General features: G+C 40.8%; 1 protein-coding gene across 1 annotated transcript in view; it reads right to left on the reverse strand.

Moving 5' to 3' along the window:
* LOC136862779 (popeye domain-containing 2) overlaps positions 1 to 27,493 on the reverse strand; it is a 255,712-nt gene that overhangs the window by 137,166 nt on the left and 91,053 nt on the right. The window contains exon 4 of the mRNA XM_068226268.1: positions 10,008 to 10,148. Coding sequence (XP_068082369.1) covers positions 10,008 to 10,148 — 141 coding nt within the window. The remainder of the gene's footprint in view (positions 1 to 10,007; positions 10,149 to 27,493) is intronic.

The raw sequence follows: 27,493 nt of genomic DNA on the forward strand, positions 1-27,493 counted from the left end.
AAGATGGAACCCATGTATCTTGGAATAATTAACGCCGAAAGGTCTGATCATACCGCATGTGAAGGCGAAAGTACTCACATCAAGTGGGAGAGAAGAAGAATTAAGATCCAGAAGGCAGTTTAAAGGATCGAACGGGAATATTGTTACTAACAATTATGAGAAAAAAAATTAGAAAAACGAGATTGGATTGCTACCTAAAAAAAAAAATACGAGTTGAAGACGGAAGTAACTGCACTAGAATTTTAAGGACGGTACAACAAGAAATCAGCTCAGCGGGATAAAGAATGAATTTTTAGAAGCTACATTGCGAATTGAGTGGGAGACTAATAATTTCATTCAGCGAACTCCAAGAGACGTGAAGAGAGGAAAATAACAGCAACAAGTTTACGTCACTGCAGTCCCTGCTGACGTACTTCACGATATTGCCGAAGTGAAGAGTTACAGAATGGGAATCCTACAATAACTCGAAATTGAGTGAAGAAAGAGAATTAATCGTTTCAAATTATAAAATTACATCACCCTAAGGAGAATATTCAACAAGTAAATCAACTCTTTCAAAGGGAACAATCTTCGCATTAGACAGTTTCTCACAGTTATTCACAATGGAAATGCTAATTAATCTTATATGCTATTATATTCCAACTAGACCACAGATGGACAAGATGCTCTAAGGAGATGATAAGCCAGACTGCCCAAATGGGTGCCGCAGGATGACGTTGCCGACCGAGATGACTGAGCCCAGAGGAGGAATATGCGAATATTTCCCGTCCACCCAGGGAAATAAATAGCGACGTTTCAATATGTCCTGTCAACTGGACATATGACGGCGACTGGAGCTGCTGAATTCAGATAAGTCTTACTTTTAAATCAGTGTAATAATGTTTATATTCAACTGTAAATGTAGTATGATTTATTAATTTGTTCCGTGCGAAGTGGTTAAGCGACAAGAGTGGTGTGATAAGTTAGAATAAAGGTGGATAGGTAATCTTCAGATATGCATGACAAATCCTTGGATAGGTAGTCACTCAGTGATGAAAGCCTACGTTCGAAAGGTGATCCATGTAGTGTGAAATTCTGAGTTAGTCAAGGTAACAGTAAATTGTATGATATGTAAAAGAGCGATATAGATACGTGTGTACATTGGTTATAGTCAATGAATGTCAAGTTAGGAACCAGCAGTACGATATGCTTGCTAGATAGACAAATCTGTTTATGATAAATGGTGGTTATGACTGAATGAAGGTCATAGTATCTGGAAAAGTATCCATGAACCGTAATTGAAATAATAAGGGCCACGATTGTAAGAAGTGAACCCGTGTTAGTAAGGACACAGATTATGGTTTTGAAGTATAATAATAATGTTTTTTAGAGAAGTTGATACGTGATTGATGATTTAAAGTAATGATAGTTATTGATTCTTCGCGAGGATAAGCACGGTGACGTGGCTATGCACTTAATGGTTTTCATGTAGAGTTATGCTAATTAGGAAATGAACGTGTAGCAATTTCATGTATTGTTTATCTTACGAGCAAGCATAAAGAAATGCAAATAAGATCGGAGTGACATCTGTTGGTTAGAACGCACACTTGGTAGTGTCAACAAAATCTCAGTTAGGAGGACGAATTAAACACATGTGCTGTCACAAATGTTTTCTAATACAAATCTATTCTCAGACGAGAGGAACGTAGTAACTTCTTAGGCGACATCCTATCACTGATGACTGAATGGAAATGTAGGAATGATATTCAACGGTCAAGTCTTCACACCATGCACCACTCTAGATAGCATATTTCAGACGAGACTAGTAGAGTAGTCGTTAACAAGTATAATATCGCACCTATGTTTAGCTTAAAATGACGAGAGGATTTGGAACTTTAAATGGTATATGTATCTTATTGGTTCTGGATGAACTTTTATGAGAACTACATTGATTTGAAAGGGGGACTTATCGGACTTCACGCGGAATAAATCGACGTAAATAAAGAAGCATTAATATTCAACATTCAACATTCAATATTCATTATTCTTTATCCAACATCGTGACTTAACTATGTATGGAAATATTAGGGAACTATCCTCCCAGATTAGCACCCATATAGGATTATTCTATGGCAGTAAATGAATATGAGCTCCGAGGGAGAGCTAACAGTTAATTCAAACCTGATATGTAGTAGGGAAAAATTCCAATTCTTGAGATATGGTTATAAGTCTCAAAATGCGTCCTGGATACCATGAAGAAGACACCCTCAGTCTATATTTTTGCTTATTGGAACTCATGTTGTAAATATTTTTCTTTTCCTTTGCTAGGGTGCACCCAAACAAATATTTTTTTTGTTACCCAGATAAGTTACTAACTATACAGATAAGTTAATTCTTTAATTGTCCAAGTAAGTTTCCAATTACTTATACGAATTTTTAATTACCTATGCTAGAAAATATTTCACTAAGTAGTCAAACATATTTGACTTCGTTTCAATTCATTAATTGAACGCCTTATTCCAATTCGATTATAGCTTTAAGGGCCTAAGAGGGAGAATTTGACATTTTCTTTTGGACTTATATGATTTTTAATTTGATAATTATGAGTTGGAGCATAATGGTATTCAACTTAATAATGGCTTATGCGGAACTTAATACCTTGCCACACACTGTATTCTGTCCCTGATTTTGTGGGCAAGCATGACCTGAGCACTTAATGTAGTGGATTCCAGTAAGATCTATTACAGATGATGACAAAATCAAACAACTTTTACTTTAGAATGTATAGTGGGCGCCGGATGTGCTAAATACCGGTGGATTCTCCATAAACATTGCTTACATATATTTTTGCACGATACCGCCCTTTTCTTCGATTCTTCTTTCCACCCAGAAATGTGGAAGCGCTGAATGAAGGAATGATATAGAGCAATTAGAAGAGAAACGGAAATGATTAATTAAATATTGAGTGGAGAAATAGGTAGACTTATGAGGTTAAGTCCATGTTCCCTAGAAATAGGCCAAGTGAACAGTTGATCATACAGTTTCCTTTACCAGATTTTTCTTGTGGAGGATAGCTCAATATTCGAATTCTGGATTGAAACATTTGTATAATAAACAAATATGTAAAATGTTAAACAGTTCTTTCAATGTGTTCGTAGTATAGAGATCTAGATTTAAGTAAATGAGAGCGGTAACATCTTGATAGCATAAGAATTAGAATAAGCAACATATGAAAGTCGTTTCTATAGATGATTTAAGTCTTATTTGGCTCCGTATGGTATATCTTTCTCTGATTCGGAACTCAACACCCAAATTATAGAACTATTTAGTTGGAAAGGTCATAATTAAGCTAGCCTGGATATTTATGCGTCCTCTCAAGGAGCCGGGAACGTCGCACAGAAGATGAATCACCACTCCCCCCAATCATCATCTTCACTGGATTCCGTATCACCTACGCGTATGATAAAACTGTCTACTGCATCTTCCATTAACGCATCCTTTTCCCAGAACTTGTTTTTGAGGTTGATGACGTGTTGGTCGAATCCTTCCCAGTCGGTATCACAGATGCGATAGCATTCGCCGTCACTTCCTGCAGCTTCGTTAACGAGATGTCGCCCGAAATGTTCTGTTCTCGTACAGTTTTGATTTTGGCCCAGGCCAGTTCGATAGCATTGAATTCACACATGTAAGGAGGCAAGCGTAAAACAGTAATGCATCGAACCGGTATTTTCTTTCAGGATCTTTGAATTTCTGGATCAGTTCAAAAAGCTGAAATTTCTTCATTTCTTCAGAAAAATTAACTTTATTCTCTATTGACCATGTCACCATATCACTTAACAGCATACCGAGAAGGTACTTTGTTTATGTCAGTACTGTGATAAGGCTCATTGTAAATTACTATAACGCTTTCAGAGGGAAGATTAGGAAGAAGTTTTTCACTCACCCACTTATGAAAATTTACTCCATTCATTTGGCCATGGTAATCTCCTGTGGCCTTTCCTGCTCTGAAAATCAACTTTGCTCCATCAATAAACCCACTCTTAGAACCAGCGTGGACAAGTATAAGCCTATTTGAAGAGCTTCTGTTGGTTGTTATGCCCTTACACTGTCACTCTGCCAACATTTATTACATGTGAGGTTATTGTCAACCCATGATTCATCAATATAAATGATGTTCCTATTCTGAGAACGGTAAAATCTCATGCGTCTCAAATAGTTACTTCACCAATAAACAATGTTTGGGCGCCCAATCAGTATTTTCCTGTTAAGAGCGCATCCCTTCCACTTGAAACTCATATCATGTAACAACTTTCTTTGTGTGTGCACCCTCCACGGAAAGTTCATTTTCGCTTGAATTGCCTTTAGCAGCTTCGGTGCTGTGGGAACAATTCTCAGCTTTACATAGAAGTCGTTTATGACGTATTTTATGACTCCCCTATCAAATTCATCACAATGAAGCTTGGGTTCCTCTGATCTGGAGTACACAGTGAAGACTCACCAGCAGAAAGTCATTCCTTGCGGATCTTTGAGATCGTTCGAACAGATACCGGTACACCGCTGTAATTAGCAGCCCGCAAGTTACTCTCTGTTACCAAGTACTTGAATTTTCCTTGTCTAGCTTCCTCATCACATTGGTTTGTCATATTCCTGATCACTTCTCTAGCTTCACTGTGAATTGTCTTTCCCTTCTTGCGTACGACAGACATTACGCTGTCTTTACAAAACAGTTCCACACAGAAATAACAAGAGAAATTAAGAGCAACAACAATAACAAGACATACATGGCAAACAAATGAACGAACGCAGAACAAAACAACGGCAATGAACGCAGACACAGCTGGATTACAACTGACAAGATCGAAGAGCTGCCTGGGTAGTAGCGGAGTTGCTATGGTAACCAATGCGTCACTGGCTGTGCTGGTGAAAACCCCTTCACCCCGTGCATCAGCGGACATTTGCATTCTTCTGATCTCCAAAGTAATGACAAATTGAAAGTCCAAAATCCTCCACTGAGGAGAAGTCGAAAAGTGAGGACGAATCAATGGATGGATATGAATTTAAAACGATCAGTGGATCCGACCCGCAATGCCTCACATTCACAGAAACTGACGTAAAAGAATTGTATTACTGACCAAGGGACTGCTTCTATAGCATAATACTGAATCGATGATGCTTGCTGTCTAAAGGAGCCCAAAATCCAAGTCATCGGTCCCTCATAATGGTACTTATCGCTAGAAAAGTAGAACCATGGTATTTGCCATGTTGCTAGCGTAGACTCGCGGTATTCCACACATTATGGTACTACTCACAGGTAAGGAAATTCGCACATGTAATACAGAGCTATGGTGTTTTGCACATTGCGGCGCCATTTACAGGCAACGCAAACCTGTGGTGTTCATCGCATACGTGTACTAACCACAGGGACTCGCACTATCCCGTGGTGTTCCTCAGATAGTGGGTACTAATCATAGGCAAGCCAGAACCATTGTGTCGCTCACCCATGATGTCACTCCCAAAGTGGTACTAATCACAGGTAGGTACTGTAACAGCCGGCAACGCACTCTGTTGCTACTAATCACAAACCAATTTGGTACCTAACATAATGGTGCTACGCGCAAGTAAGAGTGACCCATGGTGTTCCCGGCGTGGTGGTACTAATCACAAGTGGTTTCATGGTTGTTAATACAATCATCCCTTCGTCGACCCTTTTAGTCGCCTCTTACGACAAGCAGGGGATAGGATACGTGGGTGTATTCGTCTGCGTCCCCCTCCCACAAGAGGTTGTGTGTTTGGTCCGTCGGCTGGCCGGTTCGGACCCCCCTATCCGCCACCTGGGACGCGCCACGTGGGAGTATCATCTCTCCCCCTGCTACGTCAGCGTAGTAGGTTCGTGGTATCCAGAGTTTTAATCTCCTGGATCTTCTTCCCCTACTTGAATGTGGGACACTCCTTGGAGATAGGAGCATGCACACCTGGACAGTTGACGCACACAGGTGGGTGTTCAGTCAACTCCAGCATGCTCGCACTTCCCACACATTTTGCAGGTCGTCATATGGCGTGTTGCTCTCGCTTACAGATGCAGAATATTACATGGACAAAGCTGCTGCCATTCTTTGTGCGAGTTATCCAAAAATGATACATATAACTTGCATTGCACATACTCTCCACAGGGTGTGTGAAAATATCCAAATACTGTATCCCAAAGTGGTACATTGATACTGAATGCAAAGAAAATATTTTTAAGTCACCAAAGAGGATCAATCTCTTCTTCTCCTTGGGAAACTTTCTCAGTGGTTGACAGTCCACACAGCCAGCTCTGAACGTGACACTGCAGCAAGAAAAGCTTCTACCAATGTGCAACTGTGCACCTTTGAATTCTTCTGCCTCCCAACAGACCTTTTCTCCAGCCAAATGTTTTAGCAAATACTTTTCAACTTTTTAACGCAAAAAATAAATATTTTTCAATTTTTAGCACTTCAAAATCCTTTTCCCACTCATTACTAATGCATACATCTGGGATATCCATGAAGAATATTCTTCCCGTTTCACTGCTTATGTTTAATGAAATTCTCATACATCAAATCTAGTTCATTAGAGAGATTATATTTATTAAAACTGGCAGTAGGAGAAATGTATAGTTACTTGAAAACTAAAAAAAAGGAATATGAATTCGGAGGGTAGGAATGAGTACTTCATATCTGTGAATGATCTCCTACACTAGTGACGAGGCTATGGAGATCTAGCAGCATGTAGTAAGATAAGAAGTCGAACACAGCTGTAAAAATGTAGTAATTTCTATTGATTATTGTTTTACAGTATTTCATTTCTTTCAGTAGTCAGGTAGTCTATATAGTAAGCAAAATAAAGAGTTCAACAATAACAGGGTGTAACTAAATATGTGGGAAAACTCCGGGGATTTGATAGAGGGCCTGACAATATATAGTTTATTTGATTTCGTTTCCGTGTTACAGGCATTGTTTGTGGTGTACATAACACAGACCACTTCACTATGCAGGTTGGTCATTTGTGTTGATAAAGTGTAATTTACTACTTACATTTCTCCACAGAAGGTGTTCAAAATGGCTACCACGAGCTGTAATTCGGGCGTCTATGCGCCGCATCATTGACTGTCTCACTCATTCCCATATTCCAGGCGTCTGTTGTATCTGATGACACCCTTGCTCTATTCGCTGACGCAGCATTCCCATGTTATGAATAGGTGTGGCATACACAACGGCCTTCAAAGGACCCCATAAGTAGAAGTCTAAAGGATCGAGATCGGGAGAACGAGCAGGCCACGGTGTTTCTCCCTGATGCCCTACCCATTTGTTTGGGAATCGCTGATGTAAAATTGCTCTAGCAGCAAGAGCAAAATGAGGCGGTGCTCCATCATGCATGAACCACGTGCGATGAATTAAATCCAGTGGGACGTCTTCCAAAAAACCACGTAAATCATTTGATAAAAAGATGCAGTATGACGCTCCTGTCAATGTTCCCGGTAAAATGAAAGGACCACTTAATGTGTCACCTATTATTCCAGCCGAAACATTAATACTGAACTGTTGTTGATGTCTGGTTTGCACAACTTCTCTGGGATTTTCATACGCCCAGACATGTGTATTGTGAAAGTTCTGCACTCAACTTCTGGTAAACTTCGCTTCATCGGTCAACAGAATAGCAGAGAGGAAATGTTGCTCTTGAACACACATCTGTTGAAACCAGGTACAAATGCTGCTCTGAGTGGAAGGTCACCTGCACTAAGACCTTGGACTCTTTGAATGTGATATGGATAAAGGAGCTGTTGTCGTAGAATTCTCCACACTGTCATATGACTCACATCCACCCTTGCCGCTAATTCCCTGATGCTGATCCTGCTATTTTCCTCAATATGTTTGAGAACTCGTTCCTCTGTGTCAGGTGTTCTTGTGCTCCTAGGTCGTCCATTACCAGCAACACGCCTGCTAAACGAGCCTGTTTCGCAAAAACGCCCATGTATTCTTCGGAATGTCTTTTTGTTCGGTAAACGTCTATTAGGAAAGTGTTCCGCATACAAACCCCATGCTTCATTTGCTTTACACTGAGCCCGTCCATACAGAAGGTGCATGTCTGCCATTTCCTGATTCGAGTACCCCATTGTATCAGGACTTGTACTGCACGTGCACTCAATAACAACTGACAACACGTATTCCTCCACTTGCACTATACGTGCACTCAATAACTGACAAGAGATATCACTCCAGTCTAGCTTATGACCTGTGTGGAAGTGTTTACTTTGCTAAGCAACTGGCATAACGTGGCTCTGAATGCAAAACAAATGCACACAGACTTGAATAGGGACGAAACGTACAAGTGCCGTGTGTTCCCTACACAAATGACCAACTTGCATAGTGAAGTGGTCTGTGTTATGTACGCCACAAACAATACCTGTAACACGGAAACGAAAGCAAATAAACCATATGTTTACAGGACACGCTCTGCTTGTTGTCAGGTCCTCTATCGAATTCCCGGAGCTTTCCCACACATTTAGTTGTGTAAATATTCTTGCACCCTCACTGTTTGGGATATTACTGGTTACCTTAACAATTTCTTGCAACATTACGCATGATAGTACTACAGACCACCACTCCAGCAGTAGGGGATGGTATGCTGCAATAAAATGAGGCAGGGATTGAAGTACTCACCTGTGATCCTCCCAACTGCTGCCACCTACGCATAGAGATAAATCATGATTCATCACTAAAGACAGTATGTCACCAGGCCGTAGCATTCTACATTGCTCTTTACTGACACTGCTGTAAACTAAGACATTAATATTGAGGTGCTTGTAGCAGAAAACGTAAAGGTCATTGAAATCTTAGATATGCCAGTATTAGGCATCTGGAGAGGCTTCTGGCGGAGATAAAGAAGCACAGCGAAGCTGCCACCTCTCTGTGGATGGTGGGGGACAACAGATTTGTTCGTGCTTGTCAGGGAATCAAACAATCCTACCACCTGGTGGTCAGTTAGGGTCATCCAGAACCCATGTTCCCGAAGTACGAATATTTTCACACGCCTCTCATTCCCAGTGCAAGCCGATGGTGACGAGCAAAGGGGCCCAAAGACAGCAAATTCAGCGCGTTGTCCACATTGACTCTCGTAGCCTAATTATACAAACTCTCTCGAACGCTGTCATTTGTTCATACTGATAACTTGTGTATGTCTAAATCATACTTATCACTCACGGATCACGCTCAGCAAGTATCACTCATGTGACATTATGAGGACTGTTCATATAAGCCATCAGAAGAGCTACAAAGCCACCTCATATGAGATATGGGCATGCGCCATCATATTAAACGTATCTTCCATCAATGTAGCTATTCACAAACTTTTGAGGTTACAGAATGGTTTTACATGGTGTGCAAATATAATGCACTAACTTAACTATTGTTTTCAATTATAAACTAATACAAGATCATATGAGAAACTAACTTAACTATGTAAGCAGACAGTTGTGAGAAGAGCAATTTTAATCTTGAGTTTTCACTCTGCACATAAAACATTACTGGATACATTTATGAGGAAAATAATACCAATATATAAAATAATGTGATATGTGAAAGAACAGACCTAAAAAACAATTTTAAAAACGCACAGAGAGAGAGAGAGAGAGAGAGAGAGAGAGAGAGAGAGAGAGAGAGAAAATATGAACTTTTCAGCGGGCAACTCAGCACCTAAAATAATATCATATGGCAGGCAAAGACCAAAAATAAAGTAAATTTACAGTATTCTTTAAACCACTACAAATGACTATAAATTTTAAATACTAATATAAGTTAATGCAACCTTTAGGGATGTAACGTACACATTTCAATGTTTAAAATCTCAATACTCAGCAAGAACTATGTTCATTGGAGTGAAGTATGCAGTCATACATGTTATTTTTCTAAAGAATAGGGGTTAGTATTTTGGACATACGAAACATTTCAATACATAATTTACCAATAATGTTATTTTAGAATATTAGAGACTCCTTATGAATTTATTACCTGCATGAGTTTCTTGACAACATCACGTCCCAGAATGTGGTCAAAAACAGCCTGCAGGAACTGGTCAGTAATAATGGTGAGCTTGAGTTTGTCCCGGTGCCAGATAAGGACACGGGACTCCTCCATAGAGGTAATCGACACCTGCAATAATAATAATAATAATAATAATAATAATAATAATAACAATAAAGTCCCGAGAATATTACAGGGGTTTTAAACAGAGTATACAAGGGTACAAGCCTCCCTCCCTCTGCTTTCAAAGGAAAGATGGAACTTTAGCAACATCAAATGAAGAAAACTGTGAGGTCCTTGCCGAATACTCCGACAAAATTCTAAATTGTGAAAAACTAGTTAACTTCAATAAGAACCAACATACCAAAACCCGCAGTCTTCTCCCCCGGATCGCGATGAGATCAAACGCCACATAGGAAGACTAAAAAACAACAAAGCCTCTGGTGAAGACTCCATGATAGTAGAACTATGGAAATACGCGCCGGAGGAAGCAATAGACGTCTTGCATAAATCCATCATTGACATATGGGAGAAAGATCAACTACCGGAGGACTGGAAGGATGCTTGAATCCATCCATTACATAAGAAAGGAAATATCTTTTTTTTTTTTGCTATGGGCTTTACGTCGCACCGACACAGATAGGTCTTATGGCGACGATGGGATAGGAAAGGCCTAGGAGTTGGAAGGAAGCGGCCGTGGCCTTAAGGTACAGCCCCCAGCATTTGCCTGGTGTGAAAATGGGAAACCACGGAAAACCATTTTCGGGGCTGCCGATAGTGGGATTCGAACCTACTATCTCCCGGATGCAAGCTCACAGCCGCGCGCCTCTACGCGCACAAAGGAAATATCAACGATGTAAATAACTCATCTCCTTACTCCCAGTAGCATATAAGATTCTATGGTCATCCATCCTAGAACGACAACAACACGTTAAGCGCTCGCTTGGACGATGCCGGTACCAAGGAGGTTTTCGGAAAGGCCGATCAGCAGCGGAACAGATCCACAATCTTAAAACGATAATAAGATATATGTTGAGAGGCCGAACATAGGTACCGATATGCACATTTATAGACTGCAGAAAGGCATACAAATCCATTGTCCGCAATGAGTTGCTTCAAATAACCGCAGAAGTGGGAGTAGCCGAAAAACTGCTAGAGGTTATAGCAGCAACATTCATTAATACCAACTACTTCTTCCTTTGTACTGCTTTTCCCACATGTGTGGGGTTGCGAGTGCAAACTGCGTCGCACATGTGGATTTGGCTCTGTTTTACGGCCGGATGCCCTTCCTGCCACCAACCCTATATGGAAGGATGTAATCACTATTGCGTGTTTCTGTGGTGGTTGGTAGTGTAGTGTGTTGTGTTGTGTGAATATAAAGAGGAGAGTGTTGGGACGGACACAAACACCCAGTCCCCGAGCCAGAAGAATTAATCAGAAGCGATTAAAATCCCCGACGCGGCCGGAAATCGAACCCGGGACCCTCTGAACCAAAGGCCACTACGTTGACCATTCAGGCAATGAGTCGGACCCTCACTAATACCATCTCCAAAGTAAAATTCCAAGGATGCTACTTTGCACCCTTTGCAATTAAAACGGGTGTTAGACAGGGAGATAAGACTATCACCACACTAGTTCAACTGCGTACTGGAGAAAGTAATAAAGGAGTGGCGTCAGATCCTACAAGATGGAAACTTGTTCAGACCTTTGCGGACTGGGGCGAAGAAGAATGGAGTAGAAATTGACTGCTTAGCTTCTCCGGATGATATAGCAATAATGACAGAAAATTTTGAAAATGCAACAGAAAAAATTAATGTGCTGAAAGAGGTAGCAGAGCAAACAGGCTTGCAGATATTCTTTGAAAAGAAGAAAGTAACGACAAACATCAAAGACAACACGACCCAACTGAACACCAAATATGGAACAATAAACCGCGTGTATAAATTTAAATACCTTGGTGAGTGAGTGAGTGGATCCAATCAAACGGACGAGATACAGAGGCCCTAGCGGCCAGAGCAAGGCAAATGGATGTATATGTCTTTTCACGAGAGTTTAATCCTGACGTAAACATGGTATGTCCACGCCTCCGCCAAAGAAAGAGTTGTGATTCGCTGAGCGTGTAGTACCGACTTCCACCCCGTCAACGTCTCGTGATCGGACGTACAGGTCTACGCATCACATACGACAACAGTGCGAAGATCTGAACTTCTGAATAAACGACTAAACCTGGATTCTGTTCACTTAGTTTATTGAACACACTCACGATGCACTGCCTATGGTCACTTCTAAGCGGTTTTCCTCTTTTGTGCTTCACTACACGCGATGGCCCTACCTCTTGCTCCATTTCTCTCGCTATGAATACTGTATTGACACCGACTGCTGCTGCAAGATGCAACACCTTATCTCCACACTGTACAGCTTGGGACTTTCCCTCACTACGAGAAGACTTCCTGTATTACACCACGCCCTGTGTCTTCATTTCTCGTTATTTAATTTATTTTATTAAAACAAAACTATATATATACACCGGTACATATGATAAACATATTTTAATTTGATTACGTACTCTTCCAAACTCTCTAAATGTAATAAACTAAAATAAAAATGTAATTCGACGTATTACTTTCCTTCGATCTCACATACAGTCGAGTGAGTGTGACGGTTGCTTCTCCAACTACGACCATGTCCACGTGCAAAGGCAACGTGCTCCGCCTATTTGTTTACATCAGGATTAAACTCTCGTGAAAAGCTTTCTAAACCACCCGGAACATATACAGTATAACAAAACGTGCTTTTCTATAAATACCAAAATTCACCATTACAACACTTCTCTCTCGAACGCACATCAAAATTTATTTTTTAAATGTTATTATCTTCTCCATTTTCTACCTTGAAAGCCTTGCAGGCGGCCATGCACCGAGGGTGACAGTGGCTTTTGAGCGGCAGTGGTCTAGCGCCGGGGATGACTTGGTATGACCGCGACAGGGTCACCAGTGCCGAAAGGAGATATGGGATTGCCTGGTGGGTTTAGGGAAGTTTCTCATAACTTCTCCTTTACGGAGGGGTGGAAGTAGCTGGCAGAAGACTAGCCTTTGCACCTCAAGTTATTCTGTACTCTTGTACTAAGCTATGTTCTTGCGTTAGTACTCGCTTGTCGGTCATTTGTCCAAAGAGGTAGGATACCACGGGCTGTGAGGCGGGGCGGAGCCTCCGGCACCCCCCACCCCCCCAAAAAGACACATACTAACACAGCTCTATTCTCTCTTTCTCAACCTAGAAAAAGGCAATCCTTGTCGAGCTGGGCTGGGCGATGACCGTCCGTCCAGGCCTCCAGTGATTTCCATCTCTTTGGATTGTTGATGAAGCAAGAGGATGAACGTCATGACGTGGCTTCAGAAACCGGAAGCAGATTTCTGTCTTAACCAACATCGATGTCTTGATGTAGAGGAACAAGAGCTTGGATAAGAATGGTGAGTATGTTGAATAGCAATGTGTACTACTATGTATTATTTTATCTGCCTGTAAAATAAAGTTTCTCCGTGCAAGATCTTGTTTCCTTATTTATTAAAGGTACATTGTACTTATAACACATGGTGCGCATCATCGTTGAAGGATCTGCCTTACAAAAGCTGCACCACTCTTAGTAATAAGCCATACAAAGTACAACCTGGGGTGTACAAAATTCCCTGTACTTGCGGCAGGGTATACATTGGCCAAACATTCCGGTTCCATTGGTATCCGTAAAGTGGGGTAACTTCGGCCATACAAGGTAACTTCGGCCACTGACGAATAGCAATACTTATTTTCTCCTGCCTCCTATACTGAAAAAGATGAAGCAATGCAACAACTAAAATGAACATACAATAGAATGCTCTATCAACACTAAGTAGTCCAAAGAACATTGGTGGGCTCATTGTTGAGTGAAACGATTTTTTTCGCAGCCCCGATTATTGAGTTGTCTGGTAACAGCAGAAAACAAACTGTTCTCTAGCCCCGGCATTCGATTCTCCATTCCAGTGGTTAATGGGGTCAAAATGTAAGTACGTCCGGTAACTGATCAACACAATTTGATGCATTTTATTCAAATAGGTTTTTCAGGGAAAGGTTTTGTGATAAAAGTTGTCCTCTTCCGGGGTAACTTGGGTCATGACAACAACATACAGGAAAACATTACGCGGCCGCGTGTATTGTAATTACAATACTGTTTACTTCAAGAACGCTTTAGAAGAGATTAATAAATTCACAATAACAATAAACGGGGAAGTTTATCCGAAAGGGACTGGAAAGACGGTTCCGAATTTCAATGTTAAATAGACGGATACGAGTTGACATGGACGATACACATTTAAGAATTTGATTGACCGCCCAGATATTTTCTAATTTAGAAGACAGTTTACTATGAGGACAGACTACAAGATTGCTTCTTTTTCGACCTCCTTTTCTCTCCATACAATTGGGCTTTATGATTTTCGTACCTTTTATTTATTATCTTTTGTACCATTACAAATATTTATGCAATGCAAAATGTAATTTGTAATATCATACAATGCTTGTACGCTTAGGCTAAATAAAATAGTTTATTCTTTGGGGAAAATATGAATTTGACCACTATACATCTGTTTCACTACAAATCGTTTTAATTTGTTTGTGACTGTTGATACTGGGCGTTCTGTAGGTTTTTAAAAACATTCACGGCGTCTGAAGTTACCCCAAAGCATGGGGTAACTCCAGCCACTCTTTCGATAATCATAATTCATTACTGAATAAAAATTAGAATTATATTCATATTTTAAAATGAAGAACGAACATGGCAGAACTTATATTATATTTTTCAGAAAATTAGAGGGAATATTTCACGTTTTAATTTTAAAACTATACAAGAAAGTGGCCGAAGTTACCCCGTTGGGTACTCGTATCAAGGAACACTGGTAATATCCGTCTCAACCAGCCAGACAAATCAGCAATAGCTGAGCACGCCCATCTATGTCGCGTTCCAAGATTTTCGACTACCACTTACTATAGACAACGGTAAAGCATTCTTAAGTTCAAGTCATTCAAACCTTCATTCATTTTTAGAGGTCTTACTTGTGAACAGACGAGATTATCTTTTGAAGACGCAGAGCAAAGTACTCTGTGGAAAAAAAGGCCCAAAAGCTTATTATCGTATCTTCATACAAACTATCATTATCTATGTAATGTCATCATCATTCATTGTGCAAAATTTGAATCATCAGTATACTATACTTCAAGGAAAGTGTTTGTTTGGTCGTTACTTACACCAATGCCCGTAACTTATTTCATGTACATCATCCTTTATTGGTCAGTTTCATTTGTAAATGATCTGAAGGAATGCAGTTTATCAAGTTTCTATTGACTCAAGGGGAAGTATAAGTGGGCAACCATCCTAAGCAAAATTTGAAAAGTTCCAACAATGCTTAGAATGAACGTATTGTCCAAAGAAATACAAGCACCATAAAGGGCTTGAAAATGAAAGACTCCCCAGGCCTCAGAAACCTAACACCGTCGGAACAGAAAAAGAACAACAGTTGATCAAGGGAAGTCGGATAAGAAATATGAAAGCGAGTAACCCAAACCAAAAAACCAAACCCCACGGCACTCAATGTCCTTATAAAGGCCTTGGCCTGCCCAGCGACCGTAGCTCAGCCCGAAGGCCTGCAGATTACGAGGGGTCGTGTGGTCAGCACGGCGCATCCTCTCGGCCGTTATTCTGGGCTTCCGCGACCAGGGCCGCCATCTCACCGTCAGATAGCTACTCAATTCTAATCACGTAGGCTGAGTGGACCTCGAACCCGCCCTCAGGTCGAGAAAAAATCCCTGACCTGGCTAGGAATCGAACCCGGGCCTCCGGGCGAGAGGCAGTCACGCTACCCATACACCACGGGCCGGCATGAAAGAGAGTAGCCTGCCACAAATAACTGGAAGCAATGTCAGGCTCAAAAGTGCTACAAAAATGAAAGCCTTTGGGACCCCTTTTAGTCTCCTTTTACAACAGGCTGGAGATACCGTGAGTGTATTCTACCGGCCCAACCCACAGGAGAAAAGTAATATTATTATTGCTATTATTATTCCTGTCCTATTAGTAAATTCGTTAGTCAGCTCGTACCGTAGTCAGGCCTAGGTTTACGGCTGAATATCCTTCCTTACGCCAATGCTGTGTGGTGGGGCGTCATCAGTATTACGTGTTTCTATAGTGGATGGTAGTGTAATGTGTTTAGTGTGTATGGAGTGTATGAAGATAATAATAATAATAATAATAATAATAATAATAATAATAATAATAATAATAATAATAATACCAGCGGTTTGCCGGCTATTTAAACTGCGCGACTTCTCTACGGTCATCTATGCCAACGGACTTCAACTTGTAAACTTCCAAAGAATTTCGTCTTCCACAGTTAGATGGCTCTAACATCAATTTGCTAGCTCACTCTCACGCACCAAAAACAAACCTAAAACTTAGGTTATTTCATTTTTGTTATTGGTAACCTTTATCTGAAGACTGTTTTATTTAAATGTACCGAAGTTGTCAACACTTCAGCTGGTTCCTCCTTTGCTGTAATCTAAATATCAGATGCTTCTAAATATGTTCTCTAGCCAATCAAAACCAGGGTTGTTTACAGGAATCCAGCCTATCAGCAAAGTGTGGTTCAATTTAATCGGGAAGCTTCCCCTTACAGAACTACATAAGCAGGGCACTTTAGGGTCGTCTTGTCTGAATTGCTCCAGTGCCTGAGAGTATGACTTGACGGAGGCCTAGAAGGCAGGGGCGCGACCTGCTTGAACAATATCCAGAGATACAAGGTAATGGCAGAATTTTCCTAAACACGTGATAGCGCCTGCGGGTAGTTTGAGGAGAAAGTTTTAGCCGTTTTTTAAATGTAATTTTGTAAACTGGTGGTTTAAATGTAGGATTTTCAGCGAAGTCTCAGGACTCTGTTTCTATTCTCTACCGGGAAATATGTAATGTAAGGGAAAGAAGAGTGGTGACCCTCTGCCGTCTCCCATTCAAGCTTGCAATTGGGTGACTAAAGTTTTCAAACTCTAAATTTTGTAAATCTCGTCTTGGCTTTCAAGGTTTCTGCTTTAGTCACCCTCTTGTAGTATGGGATTAACCGCTATCTTTGAGCCGTAAGCCCACTTAGGTTTTTAGTCATTTCTATCAGGAGTGTTGGAGTTTCGCCTCCTTGCCTTTTGTTAATGGCCGGTTATGTGCAACCTTTTCTTTTTCACTCTTAAAGCCATGTAGTATGGGTAATTATGCCCCTGTTTATCCTGTATTATACATAAGGTATCTGTTCTTCGTTGCAGCTCAAAACGCTTAAAAGGCTTGTCATTCACTAAACCAACCATCGCAAAGGGGTAACCTAAGTCTAGTGGTAGCCCACGACTTGGACTCAGCATACGCCACTGCATAACACTAAGAATGGAAGACTATTTTATATCCTGACCTTCGCTCTGCCATATGTCCAGTTCCTCGTCGTCCAGACGTACCTGTCCTTCAAACTCCTATGAAATTACAACATCACGACAGTAGCACCAGTGCTGTAGATTCAGAAAAGTTCGATCAGGATTTTTCGTGTGAGTGAATGTGAAGGACTTCAGCTGTTCACTCAACCGGAACTAAATGGTTTAGTTTGTGATTTACGACTATCAAAGAAGAAAGCTGAATTCTTAGGTTGCAGACTGCAAGAAAATTATTTATTAGCGAATGGAACATCTATTACACCATACAGAAAAAGAGATCGGGAGTTTACCTCTTGGTTTTCAGATGGGGGTGAGTTGGTGAACTGCAGCGATATTAGAGGGTTGATGAAGATGTTTGGCATTCCACACAAGGAGAATGAATGGAGAGGTTTCATTGACTCATCGAAAAGAAGCCTAAAAGTTGTTATTTTAAGCGATGGTAATAGTCTTTTTTGTCTTCACTGGTCACTGAATGCAATTAAAAGAAACGTAAACAAATTTCAGTTACTCCTAACGAAGTTAAATACAGAGACAATCCGTGGATGATTTGTAGAGATCTGAAAGTGCTGTGTATGCTTTTTGATCAGCAGTCTGGATATCCTAAGTACCCATGTTTCCTTTGTGAATGGAAAAGTTAGGTATGAAAAAATTGAAAAAGTAAAATAAAAATAGTGACCACCAAGGAATAATATGTAGCCAGGGAACAAGAAAATTTTGCATGAGCTTCTTATGAAGAGAAGGAAAATTCTCCTGCCACTTCTGCATATCTACCTCGGCACGATGAAACAATCTGTCCAAGCAATGCCAAAATCTGAAAGCTGTTTCACATACTTTTGCAAGACGTTCCTGCACCTGTCAGAAGCCAAGGTTAAAGAAGGAATTTTCATTGGCTCAAAGACATGAAGACTGATGTCAGATAAAGACTTCCTGCTTACAAGAGTAAACTGAAAAATGAGGCTTGGACTGTCTTTGACAGTGTTGTTCATAACTTCCTTCTTAGGAATAATAAGGACCTCCACTATACTACCATTCTGGATGACATATTGACAGAATTAAAAGCGTTGGGATATAAAACGAGAGTTTCCGGATTCTGACAACGTGTGAATGCAATCGAACGGTGTTCTGTCAACATGCGAGTCAAAATTAGTGAATGGGATATGACCGGGCCACAGCAACATACGCAACGTCATTAGCAGGGAGTGGAGGGATGATTGTACTCGAGAAAACGGGGGTCGTAGGAATACTTTTTGCGGGTCCTCAAACGAAAATTTATTGTCTGTGATTTTATTACAAGTATATGGCAATGTTTAGGTTTCATACTGTTTATGAAATAATTGAAGGTATTTGAATACTAAGGTATGAAAAAATCATTATTTTCTAAAATATGTGGGGTCGTACGAATACGTTTTACACTCACTGTACGCAATTTTTCATACGTAGCGCGAATCGAACAGGGCAGTCCCCACCTGGGAAAATGAAGCAAGTTTGAATACATCATATTTTCTCGAGATATACTTGTCCGATTTTCAAAAAAATCACGGTGCTGAATTCGTAATGTTTGTAGGCTTAAGGTTAGGTTTAGAAAATAATGTAGCTCCGTTGGAAAAACAAAACTAAGTACGATAATTACCCCCATGAAAATGTACTGCAAGTCCGATTATGAACCCCTTGGTTAACATTAGTGAAAGTGAAAACAGAAAAACAATATTTTAAAATATTCAAGAGTTATTTGAGGGTGACAATGTAGCTGACTAACCCTGTATTTCGTCATTATCTTCGGCAAATTCATGGAAATATTTCAATTTACTTTTAAGGATGTCTCATACTTAGTTTACTAGCAGCTAGTGTTTAGCAGCGAGCACTCACTGGTTACTACTGGTACCCTAGTGTGACACCCAAATACTCAGGTGCTAGTGCTTGCTGGTGAGAATTTTACTCGCGGTGTCCAAAAGAGGAATAGGAAGCAAAGGGGAGAATTGTAGAAACAGATGGTCTAATATTTTAAGGGGAAGGACATTGTAGACTACGGGCTCTATTCAGGATCACAATTCAGGACACGTGTCTGTGAGAAATCGGTATGAGTCACCGTAGGTAGAACAACAGAGGGAAGATGAGGAACAGGGAACTGTTGCTGAGAAATACGGAAGTAGGAGGATAGGAAAGGAAAAGATAGAAAGGGAAATGTAGAGTAGAGGTTAGGAAAAGACAAGAGCAACAGAGTCATGGGAGGGAAAATAGGGAGGAGGAAGTAGCGTCTGCAGCCATCAGGAAAGATAGGGGTGACCAGGAGGGGAGGGGAGGGGATCAAATGATGTGGATAGGATTGAGGCTCTGGTCATGGGAGATTCCATTGTTAGAAATGTGGGGAAACCGTGCGAGGGAAAGAGAAACAGGGTAGAGTGCTATCCAGGAATTAGGTTAAGGCAGATGTTGAGGAAAGTAGACGAGCAGAAGGAGGGAAAGGAGAACGTGGGAGTGTTCATGTTGGTACGAACAACGTGAGGCAAGCAGGCGTAAGTACCAACATACTTGGGGATGTGTAGAATCTGGTAAATGCTGCACGGGTGGAGTTCAAAGAAGCGGTGATTGTTATTAGTGGAATACTGCGTAGGAGGGATACTGACTGGGAGGTGATTGGTGATTTAAATGAGAATAAGGAGTGGGTATGTTGGAAACTGGGAGTGAGACTTCTAGATCCTAATGGCTGAGTAGGAGATAGGGATCTGCGCTCAGATGGCCTTCACTTAAACAGCAGTGGTACATATAAGTTAGGAAATTTGTTTAGAAGGGTTATAGAGAGGTACATTCAAGGAAAAGGGGTGGTCTAGGGAGCGGTGATAAGGGTACAAGGATCTCAAAGTCAAGTGGAGATGACATAAGAATGGTAGTGCTGGACTGTAGAAGTATCGTAAAGAAAGGAATAGAATTAAGTACCGGTAATTTGATATATATACTTACCAGATAATGTAATAGGAGTTGAATCATGGCTGAGAAATGATATAATGGATGCAGACATTTTCTCACGGAACTGGAGTGTGTATCGCAAAGATACGATAGGAATGGTACGAGGGGGAGTATTCGTTCTGGTGAAAGAAGAATTTGTAAGCTACGAAAAAGTTAAAGATGACAAAAATTAAATTCTAGGTGTAAGACTCATCTCTCAAGATAAGAGGCAACTTGATGTCTTTGGAGTGTACACACCAGGAAACGGTAACGCTGACGCTGATTCAGAATTATTTGATAAGATAATCAGCTACGTGGGAAACGATATGGAAAGGAACATGATTGTAGCGGGTGATCTAAATTTACCAAATGTCAATTGGAAAGGTAATGCAAACGACAGGAAGCATGACCAACAAATGGCAAATAAGTTAATATGAGAAGGGCAGCTGATTCAGAAAGTGATGGAACCAACTAGAGGGAAGAATTTTCTGGATGTGGTGCTGGTAAAGCTAGATGAGCTCTATAGAGAAACCGGAATAATAGATGGTGTTTGTGATCACTAAGCTGTTTCTGTCGTAGCTAAAAATAAATGTAATAGAAAGGAAGGTCTTAAAAGTAGGGTTATCAGGCAGTACCATATGGCTGATAAAACAGGCATGGGAGAGTTTTTAAAAAGCAACTACGATCGGTGGGAAACGGTAAATAAAAATGTAAACATACTCTGGGATGGGTTTAAAGCAATTATTGAGGAATGTGAAAACAGGTTTGTACCTTTAAAAGTGGTAAGGAATGGTAACGATGCATTATATTATAACAGAGAAGTAAAGAGACAATGAAGGACGTGCAGGTTGGAAAGAAATAGAGTTAGAAATGGCTGTGGAAGTAAGGAGAAATTGAAGGAACTTACTAGGAAATTGAATGTAACAAAGAAGTCACCTAAGGATAACATGATAGCAAGCATAATTGGCGGTCATACAAATTTTAGTGAAAAACGGAAGGGTATGTACAGGTACTTTAAGGCAGAAATAGGTTCCAAGAAGGACATTCCAAAGGGGAGTGTGTGTGTGCGAGGATTTACAAAAGGCAGAAGTATTCAGTCAGCAGTATGTAAAGATTCTTGGTTACAAGGATAGCGTCCAGATAGAGGAGGTGACTAATACTAAAGAAGTATTAAAATATACCTATGATAATAATAATGACATTTACAGTAAGATACAAAAGTTAAAAAATAGAAAAGCAGCTGAAATTGATAGGATTTTGGGGGATGTACTCAAGACAATGGGTTGGGATATAGTACCATATGTGAAGTACTTATTTGCATATTGTTTGCATGAAGGAACTACACCAAATGAACGGAGAGTTGCTGTAGTGGCCCCTGCGTGTAAAGGTAAGGTAAGGGTAATAGACATAAAGCTGAAAACTACAGGCCAGTCAGTTGCATGTAAGCTTTGGGAAAGCATTCTTTCTCATTGTATTAGACATGTTTGCAAAATTAATAACTGGTTCGATAGATGGAAGTTCTGATTTAGGAAAGGTTATTCCACTGAAGCTCCACTTGTAGGATTCCAGGAAGATATAGCAGATATCTCAGGAGGTCAAATGGACTCTATCGCGATTGACCTATCTAAGGCATTTGATGGGGTAGATCATAGGAGACTCCTGGCAAAAATGAGTGCAATTGGAATGGACAAAAGCGAGACTGAATGGGTGGCTATATTTCTAGAAAATAGAACTCAGAGAATTAGAGTAGGTGAATCTTTGCCTGACCCTGTAATAATTAAGGGGGGAATTCCTAAAGGCAGTATTATTGGACCTTTACGTTTTCTTATATATATATCAATGATATGAATAAAAAAGTGGAATCAGAGATAACGCTTTTTGCATATATTATTCTGTACAGAGTAATAATTTACAACATTGTGAGCAACTGCAAAATGACCTCGATCATGCTCTCTCAGTTTTAATTACTGCGTTGATGGGGGGGGGGAATACCTTTTGGGGATCATTGTAAGTACCTAGGTGTTAATATAAGGAAAGATCTTCATTGGGGTAATCATATAAATATGATTGTAAATAAAGGGTACAGATCTCTGCACTTGGTTAAGAGGGTATTTAGGGGTTGTAGTAAGGATGTAAAGGAGAGGGCTTATAAGTCTCTGGTCAGATCCCAACAAGGTATGGTTCCGGTGTATGGACCCTCACCAGGATTACTTGATTCAAGAACTAGAAAAAAAATCCAAAGAAAAGCAGCTCGATTTGTTCTGGGTGATTTCCGACAAAAGAATAGCGTTACAAAAACGTTGCAAAGTTTGGGCTGGGAAGTCTTGGGGAGAAAGAAGACGAGTTGCTCGACTAAGTGGTATATTCCGAGCTATCAGTGGAGAGATGGCGTGGAATGACATTAGTAGTCGAATAAGTTTGAGCGGTGTCTTTAAAAGTAGCAAAGATCACAATATGAAGATAAAGTTGGAATTCAAGAGAACAATTTGGGGCAAATATACGTTTATAGGAAGGGGTATTAGAGATTGGAATAACTTAACAAGGGAGATGTTCAATAAATGTCCAATATTTTTGCAATCATTTAAGAAAAGGCTAGGAAAACAGATAGGGAATCTGCCGCCTGAGCGACTGCCCTAAATGCAGATCAGTAGTGATTGATTACTCAGTCGCCAGTTTACTCTCCCGTGTGACAGCCTCTACTACTTACTAGCGGCTAGCTGAACAGACCCTTGATTGGCGAGGTGATTGTTTGTTATTACGTATCTGGTGAGGTGGAATTTGTTACACCCCAGCGAAAACTGGTCTTAATGAGGAAACTGAAGGTGATACAATGTTAGAAACTGACATTTAGGGTGTAGTAAATTTATCGTGTAATTACTCGCAAAGAACACACACACAAGAATAATTACAGTAATCATAAGTTCAAAAGCAGATATTGGAGATATGTCAACAAACTCACTTTCAAATCATGTTAGAGAAATTCATTGCTGTTTTGATTATATTTAGAGCTAACTAACATCTATTTACTATCATAGTTGGAGATAAATATCTTAACTTTATATGGCATGAAAACATTTTAGAGTGCAGACTGTAGTTTTACAATCAGAGCATCTACGAATGCACAATCGCAAAAGAAGCAAGCATCGATACAACCAACGTTCTTCCAGATGTGTTAAGAAAACGGACCAACATGACTCAAACTGTACCCTTTCCCCATAAAAGAAATAACCCCTATATGCACTCCGTATGTTGCAAGTGGTAGAAAACATCAGCTAGAGAAAGAAGAAGTGGATGCTTAAAAACGAAAGTTGAACTACACAGCAACCACTGTTACGATATGCAAAGCGTACAAGAGAATCAGCTGAGCACGGACAATCAAATAAGATAAACGGAGAATGAGCTTAAAACACTTTTTTTTTTTTTTTTTGCAAAAGTGATCGAATCTGGAATCAACAGATTCCTATGCAGTTTACGCATTTGTAGTAAACCCTAAATATTATTTTGGTTATTTAGGGATCCTTGAAGAATATAATAACAAGAAGTCTGCTTACTATTTTAAACGTTTATATAAAAATGTGGTTATCCGAATGTACAGAAATAAAGAAGAGTTGAATAAGGCTGGATTCTTAACTGCATCTTTGATAACAAATAAAGGCAATCAGTTAAATTTTGTTTATTTGCCTAGTAAAGAGTCGTCTGTATCCTGAAAAACTAATGGACTCTCGAACTTGAAGGGTAAAGTAGAAGGTTTACAGTTCTTTAAAGGTATCTGGATGAGAACCATGCAATATGACTAAGTCGTTGACGATCTAGTTAATAATGCCCTTATGCAAACCATACATGGGAAAATAAAGTTTAAAGACTATAGTATAGTAGAGGATTTGGAAGAAGGAACAGAACTGGTTATTTGTGGTATACAAGAAATGGTCTACCGACATAAAACTATTTATTTCACAGTTTGGAAACCTGAATACAGTGTATTGTTCAAATTACTCGTTTGAAAAAGAATTAGTAAATGGAAAAGTAGACTTAAATTATAAACTAAAGTTTAGATTAGTTGGACTTAAAGTTACACCTAGTAAGATTAGGGAAAGAGCTGTATTTTATATGTATATACACTGACTGACAGAGCAAATGCAACACCAAGAAGGAGTGGTTCGAAAGGGATGAAAGTTGGGGAAAAAACAGACGGCACGGACGAATAATTGATGTTTATTTCAAACCGATATGCAGGTTACACAATGCGCACGGCATCGACTCAGTAGGATGTAGGACCACCGCGAGCGGCGATGCACGCAGAAACACGTCGAGGTGCAGAGTCAATAAGAGTGCGGATGGTGTCCTGAGGGATGGTTCTCCATTCTCTGTCAACCATTTGCCACAGTTGGTCGTCCGTACGAGGCTGGGGCAGAGTTTGCAAACGGCGTCCAATGAGATCCCACACGTGTTCGATTGGTGAGAGATCCGGAGAGTACGCTGGCCACGGAAGCATCTGTACACCTCGTAGAGCCTGTTGGGAGATGCGAGTAGTGTGTGGGCGGGCATTATCCTGCTGAAACAGAGCATTGGGCAGCACCTGAAGGTACGGGAGTGCCACCGGCCGCAGCACATGCTGCACGTAGCGGTAGGCATTTAACGTGCCTTGAATACGCACTAGAGGTGACGTGGAATCATACGCAATAGCGCCCCAAACCATGATGCCGCGTTGTCTAGCGGTAGGGCGCTCCACAGTTACTGCCGGATTTGACCTTTCTCCACGCCGACGCCACACTCGTCTGCGGTGACTATCACTGACAGAACAGAAGCGTGACTCATCGGAGAACACGACGTTCCGCCATTCCCTCATCCAAGTCGCTCTAGCCCGGCACCATGCCAGGCGTGCATGTCTATGCTGTGGAGTCAATGGTAGTCTTCTGAGCGGACGCCGGGAGTGCAGGCCTCCTTCAACCAATCGACGGGAAATTGTTCTGGTCGATATTGGAACAGCCAGGGTGTCTTGCACATGCTGAAGAATGGCGGTTGACGTGGCGTGCGGGGCTGCCACCGCTTGGCGGCGGATGCGCCGATCCTCGCGTGCTGACGTCACTCGGGCTGCGCCTGGACCCCTCGCACGTGCCACATGTCCCTGCGCCAACCATCTTCGCCACAGGCGCTGCACCGTGGACACACCCCTATGGGTATCGGCTGCAATTTGACGAAGCGACCAACCTGCCCTTCTCAGCCCGATCACCATACCCCTCGTAAAGTCGTCTGTCTGCTGGAAATGCCTCCGTTGACGGCGGCCTGGCATTCTTAGCTATACACGTGTCCTGTGGCACACGACAACACGTTCTACAATGACTGTCGGCTGAGAAATCACGGTACGAAGTGGGCCATTCGCCAACGCCGTGTCCCATTTATCGTTCGCTACGTGCGCAGCACAGCGGCGCATTTCACATCATGAGCATAACTCAGTAACGTCAGTCTACTCTGCAATTGGCATAAAGTTCTGACCACTCCTTCTTGGTGTTGCATTTGCTCTGTCAGTCAGTGTATATATATATATATATGTAAATATATGAACATGTAATATAAAGTTCTTATAAAGAAACATTTTATTAGATAATAGTGTTTTATAAACTGTTTATTATTACTCTGCCTTTTATCTAGGGAGATTTCCTAATCCAGTCCTATAATACGACATAATTTAATTTAAAAATAGCATTAATTAAATGCAACTATATCACAAACACAAGATATTCTATAGTAGATGACGTCAGAGGTCATCGTGTTGAGTCTGGCTGTGATGTTGGTAGTTGAGACAGTGGTAGTTGAAGGATAGTACTCTGGATTTCGTACCTATATGTGAAGTTAATTATTCTTGTGAGGAGGAGGAGGAGGAGGAGGAGGAGGAGGAGGAGGAGGAGGAGGAGGATGGACTGCCTTCAAGTAGCAAAATTAGCTGTAATCTACAAGAATCAAAACCTTAAACTCAAGCTCAGAAAGCGGATACTCCTTAAGCTGCTGTTGAAATGGGGGCATCTAATAAGGTCAAGGTTAAGCAAGAAATCGAACTCTTAGTGTGCAAGGTAAGCCGAGGTGTCGATCTCGAAGTTACAAATTGTGAGCCCCTGAGATAGCTCTCCAGAGTTAGTCCCGTAAGAGCAATGTATTCTCATTAGCGTCTACCACTGAGCATAACACTTCACATTAGCATATGCCATTCAGCATACTATAGCAGAGTCTTGCCTAGCATCAGTCCCATAAGATCATTGCATCTTCACTAGCGCGTACGCCCGCTTTCGCCATAGGACCAATGTATAATATTGGCAGGTGTTCATAGATTCAATTAAAAGTATTAGAGCATCCTAATTCCACTCTTTATTTGTACATACTGTACACAATACCGAAAGAGAGAATCCACAACGGACAGCTGCCCTAGAACAAAGGGTACCGTACGGAAGAAGCATCTTCATTATATTTTATGCCTTAACACTCAGTCTGCTAGCCTCTGTGGATTAACTAAGTACCTCCACAGTCCTCTATTTCTGTGGCCTCACTTAGTTCTACACCTTTTATATTTGAATCAATAAGGAATAGGTCTAACGATCGTCGTCTTTGTCTTCCTCTGTTTCTCTTACACTCCATGGCAACGTATCCTCTTCCACTCGCATCACTTGATTCTACCACCGTCACCGGTTTATATGCGTAGTTTTCATTTTCTAAAGTTCATTTAAAGTTCAGTCTTTATCGTCCATTCTGAATAGTATCCTCCAGTTATTGTCCCCTTGTGTTTATACTAACAATCATTATTCTCACTACTCTAATGTCTGTTAGTTCCTATTTACGAGTAAACATTCTTGAGACCACTCCACTGTACTTTAGAAGCAAAGTATTAATTTATTTTTGTTGTGTTGTATGTTAGATATTTTATGTACGGTACCCATCGCAACTCTCAATAAACGATACTTGTATGCAGATATCGAGTACTGACTACGTTCACATTCGACAGGATAATCTTTGACCTCCGCAAAGAATAAGTGCTTGATTCAGCAGACTACATTCCG

The sequence above is a fragment of the Anabrus simplex genome, chromosome 1 (genome assembly GCF_040414725.1).
Source record: "Anabrus simplex isolate iqAnaSimp1 chromosome 1, ASM4041472v1, whole genome shotgun sequence".
In the NCBI taxonomy this organism is placed as follows: Eukaryota; Metazoa; Arthropoda; class Insecta; order Orthoptera; family Tettigoniidae; genus Anabrus; species Anabrus simplex.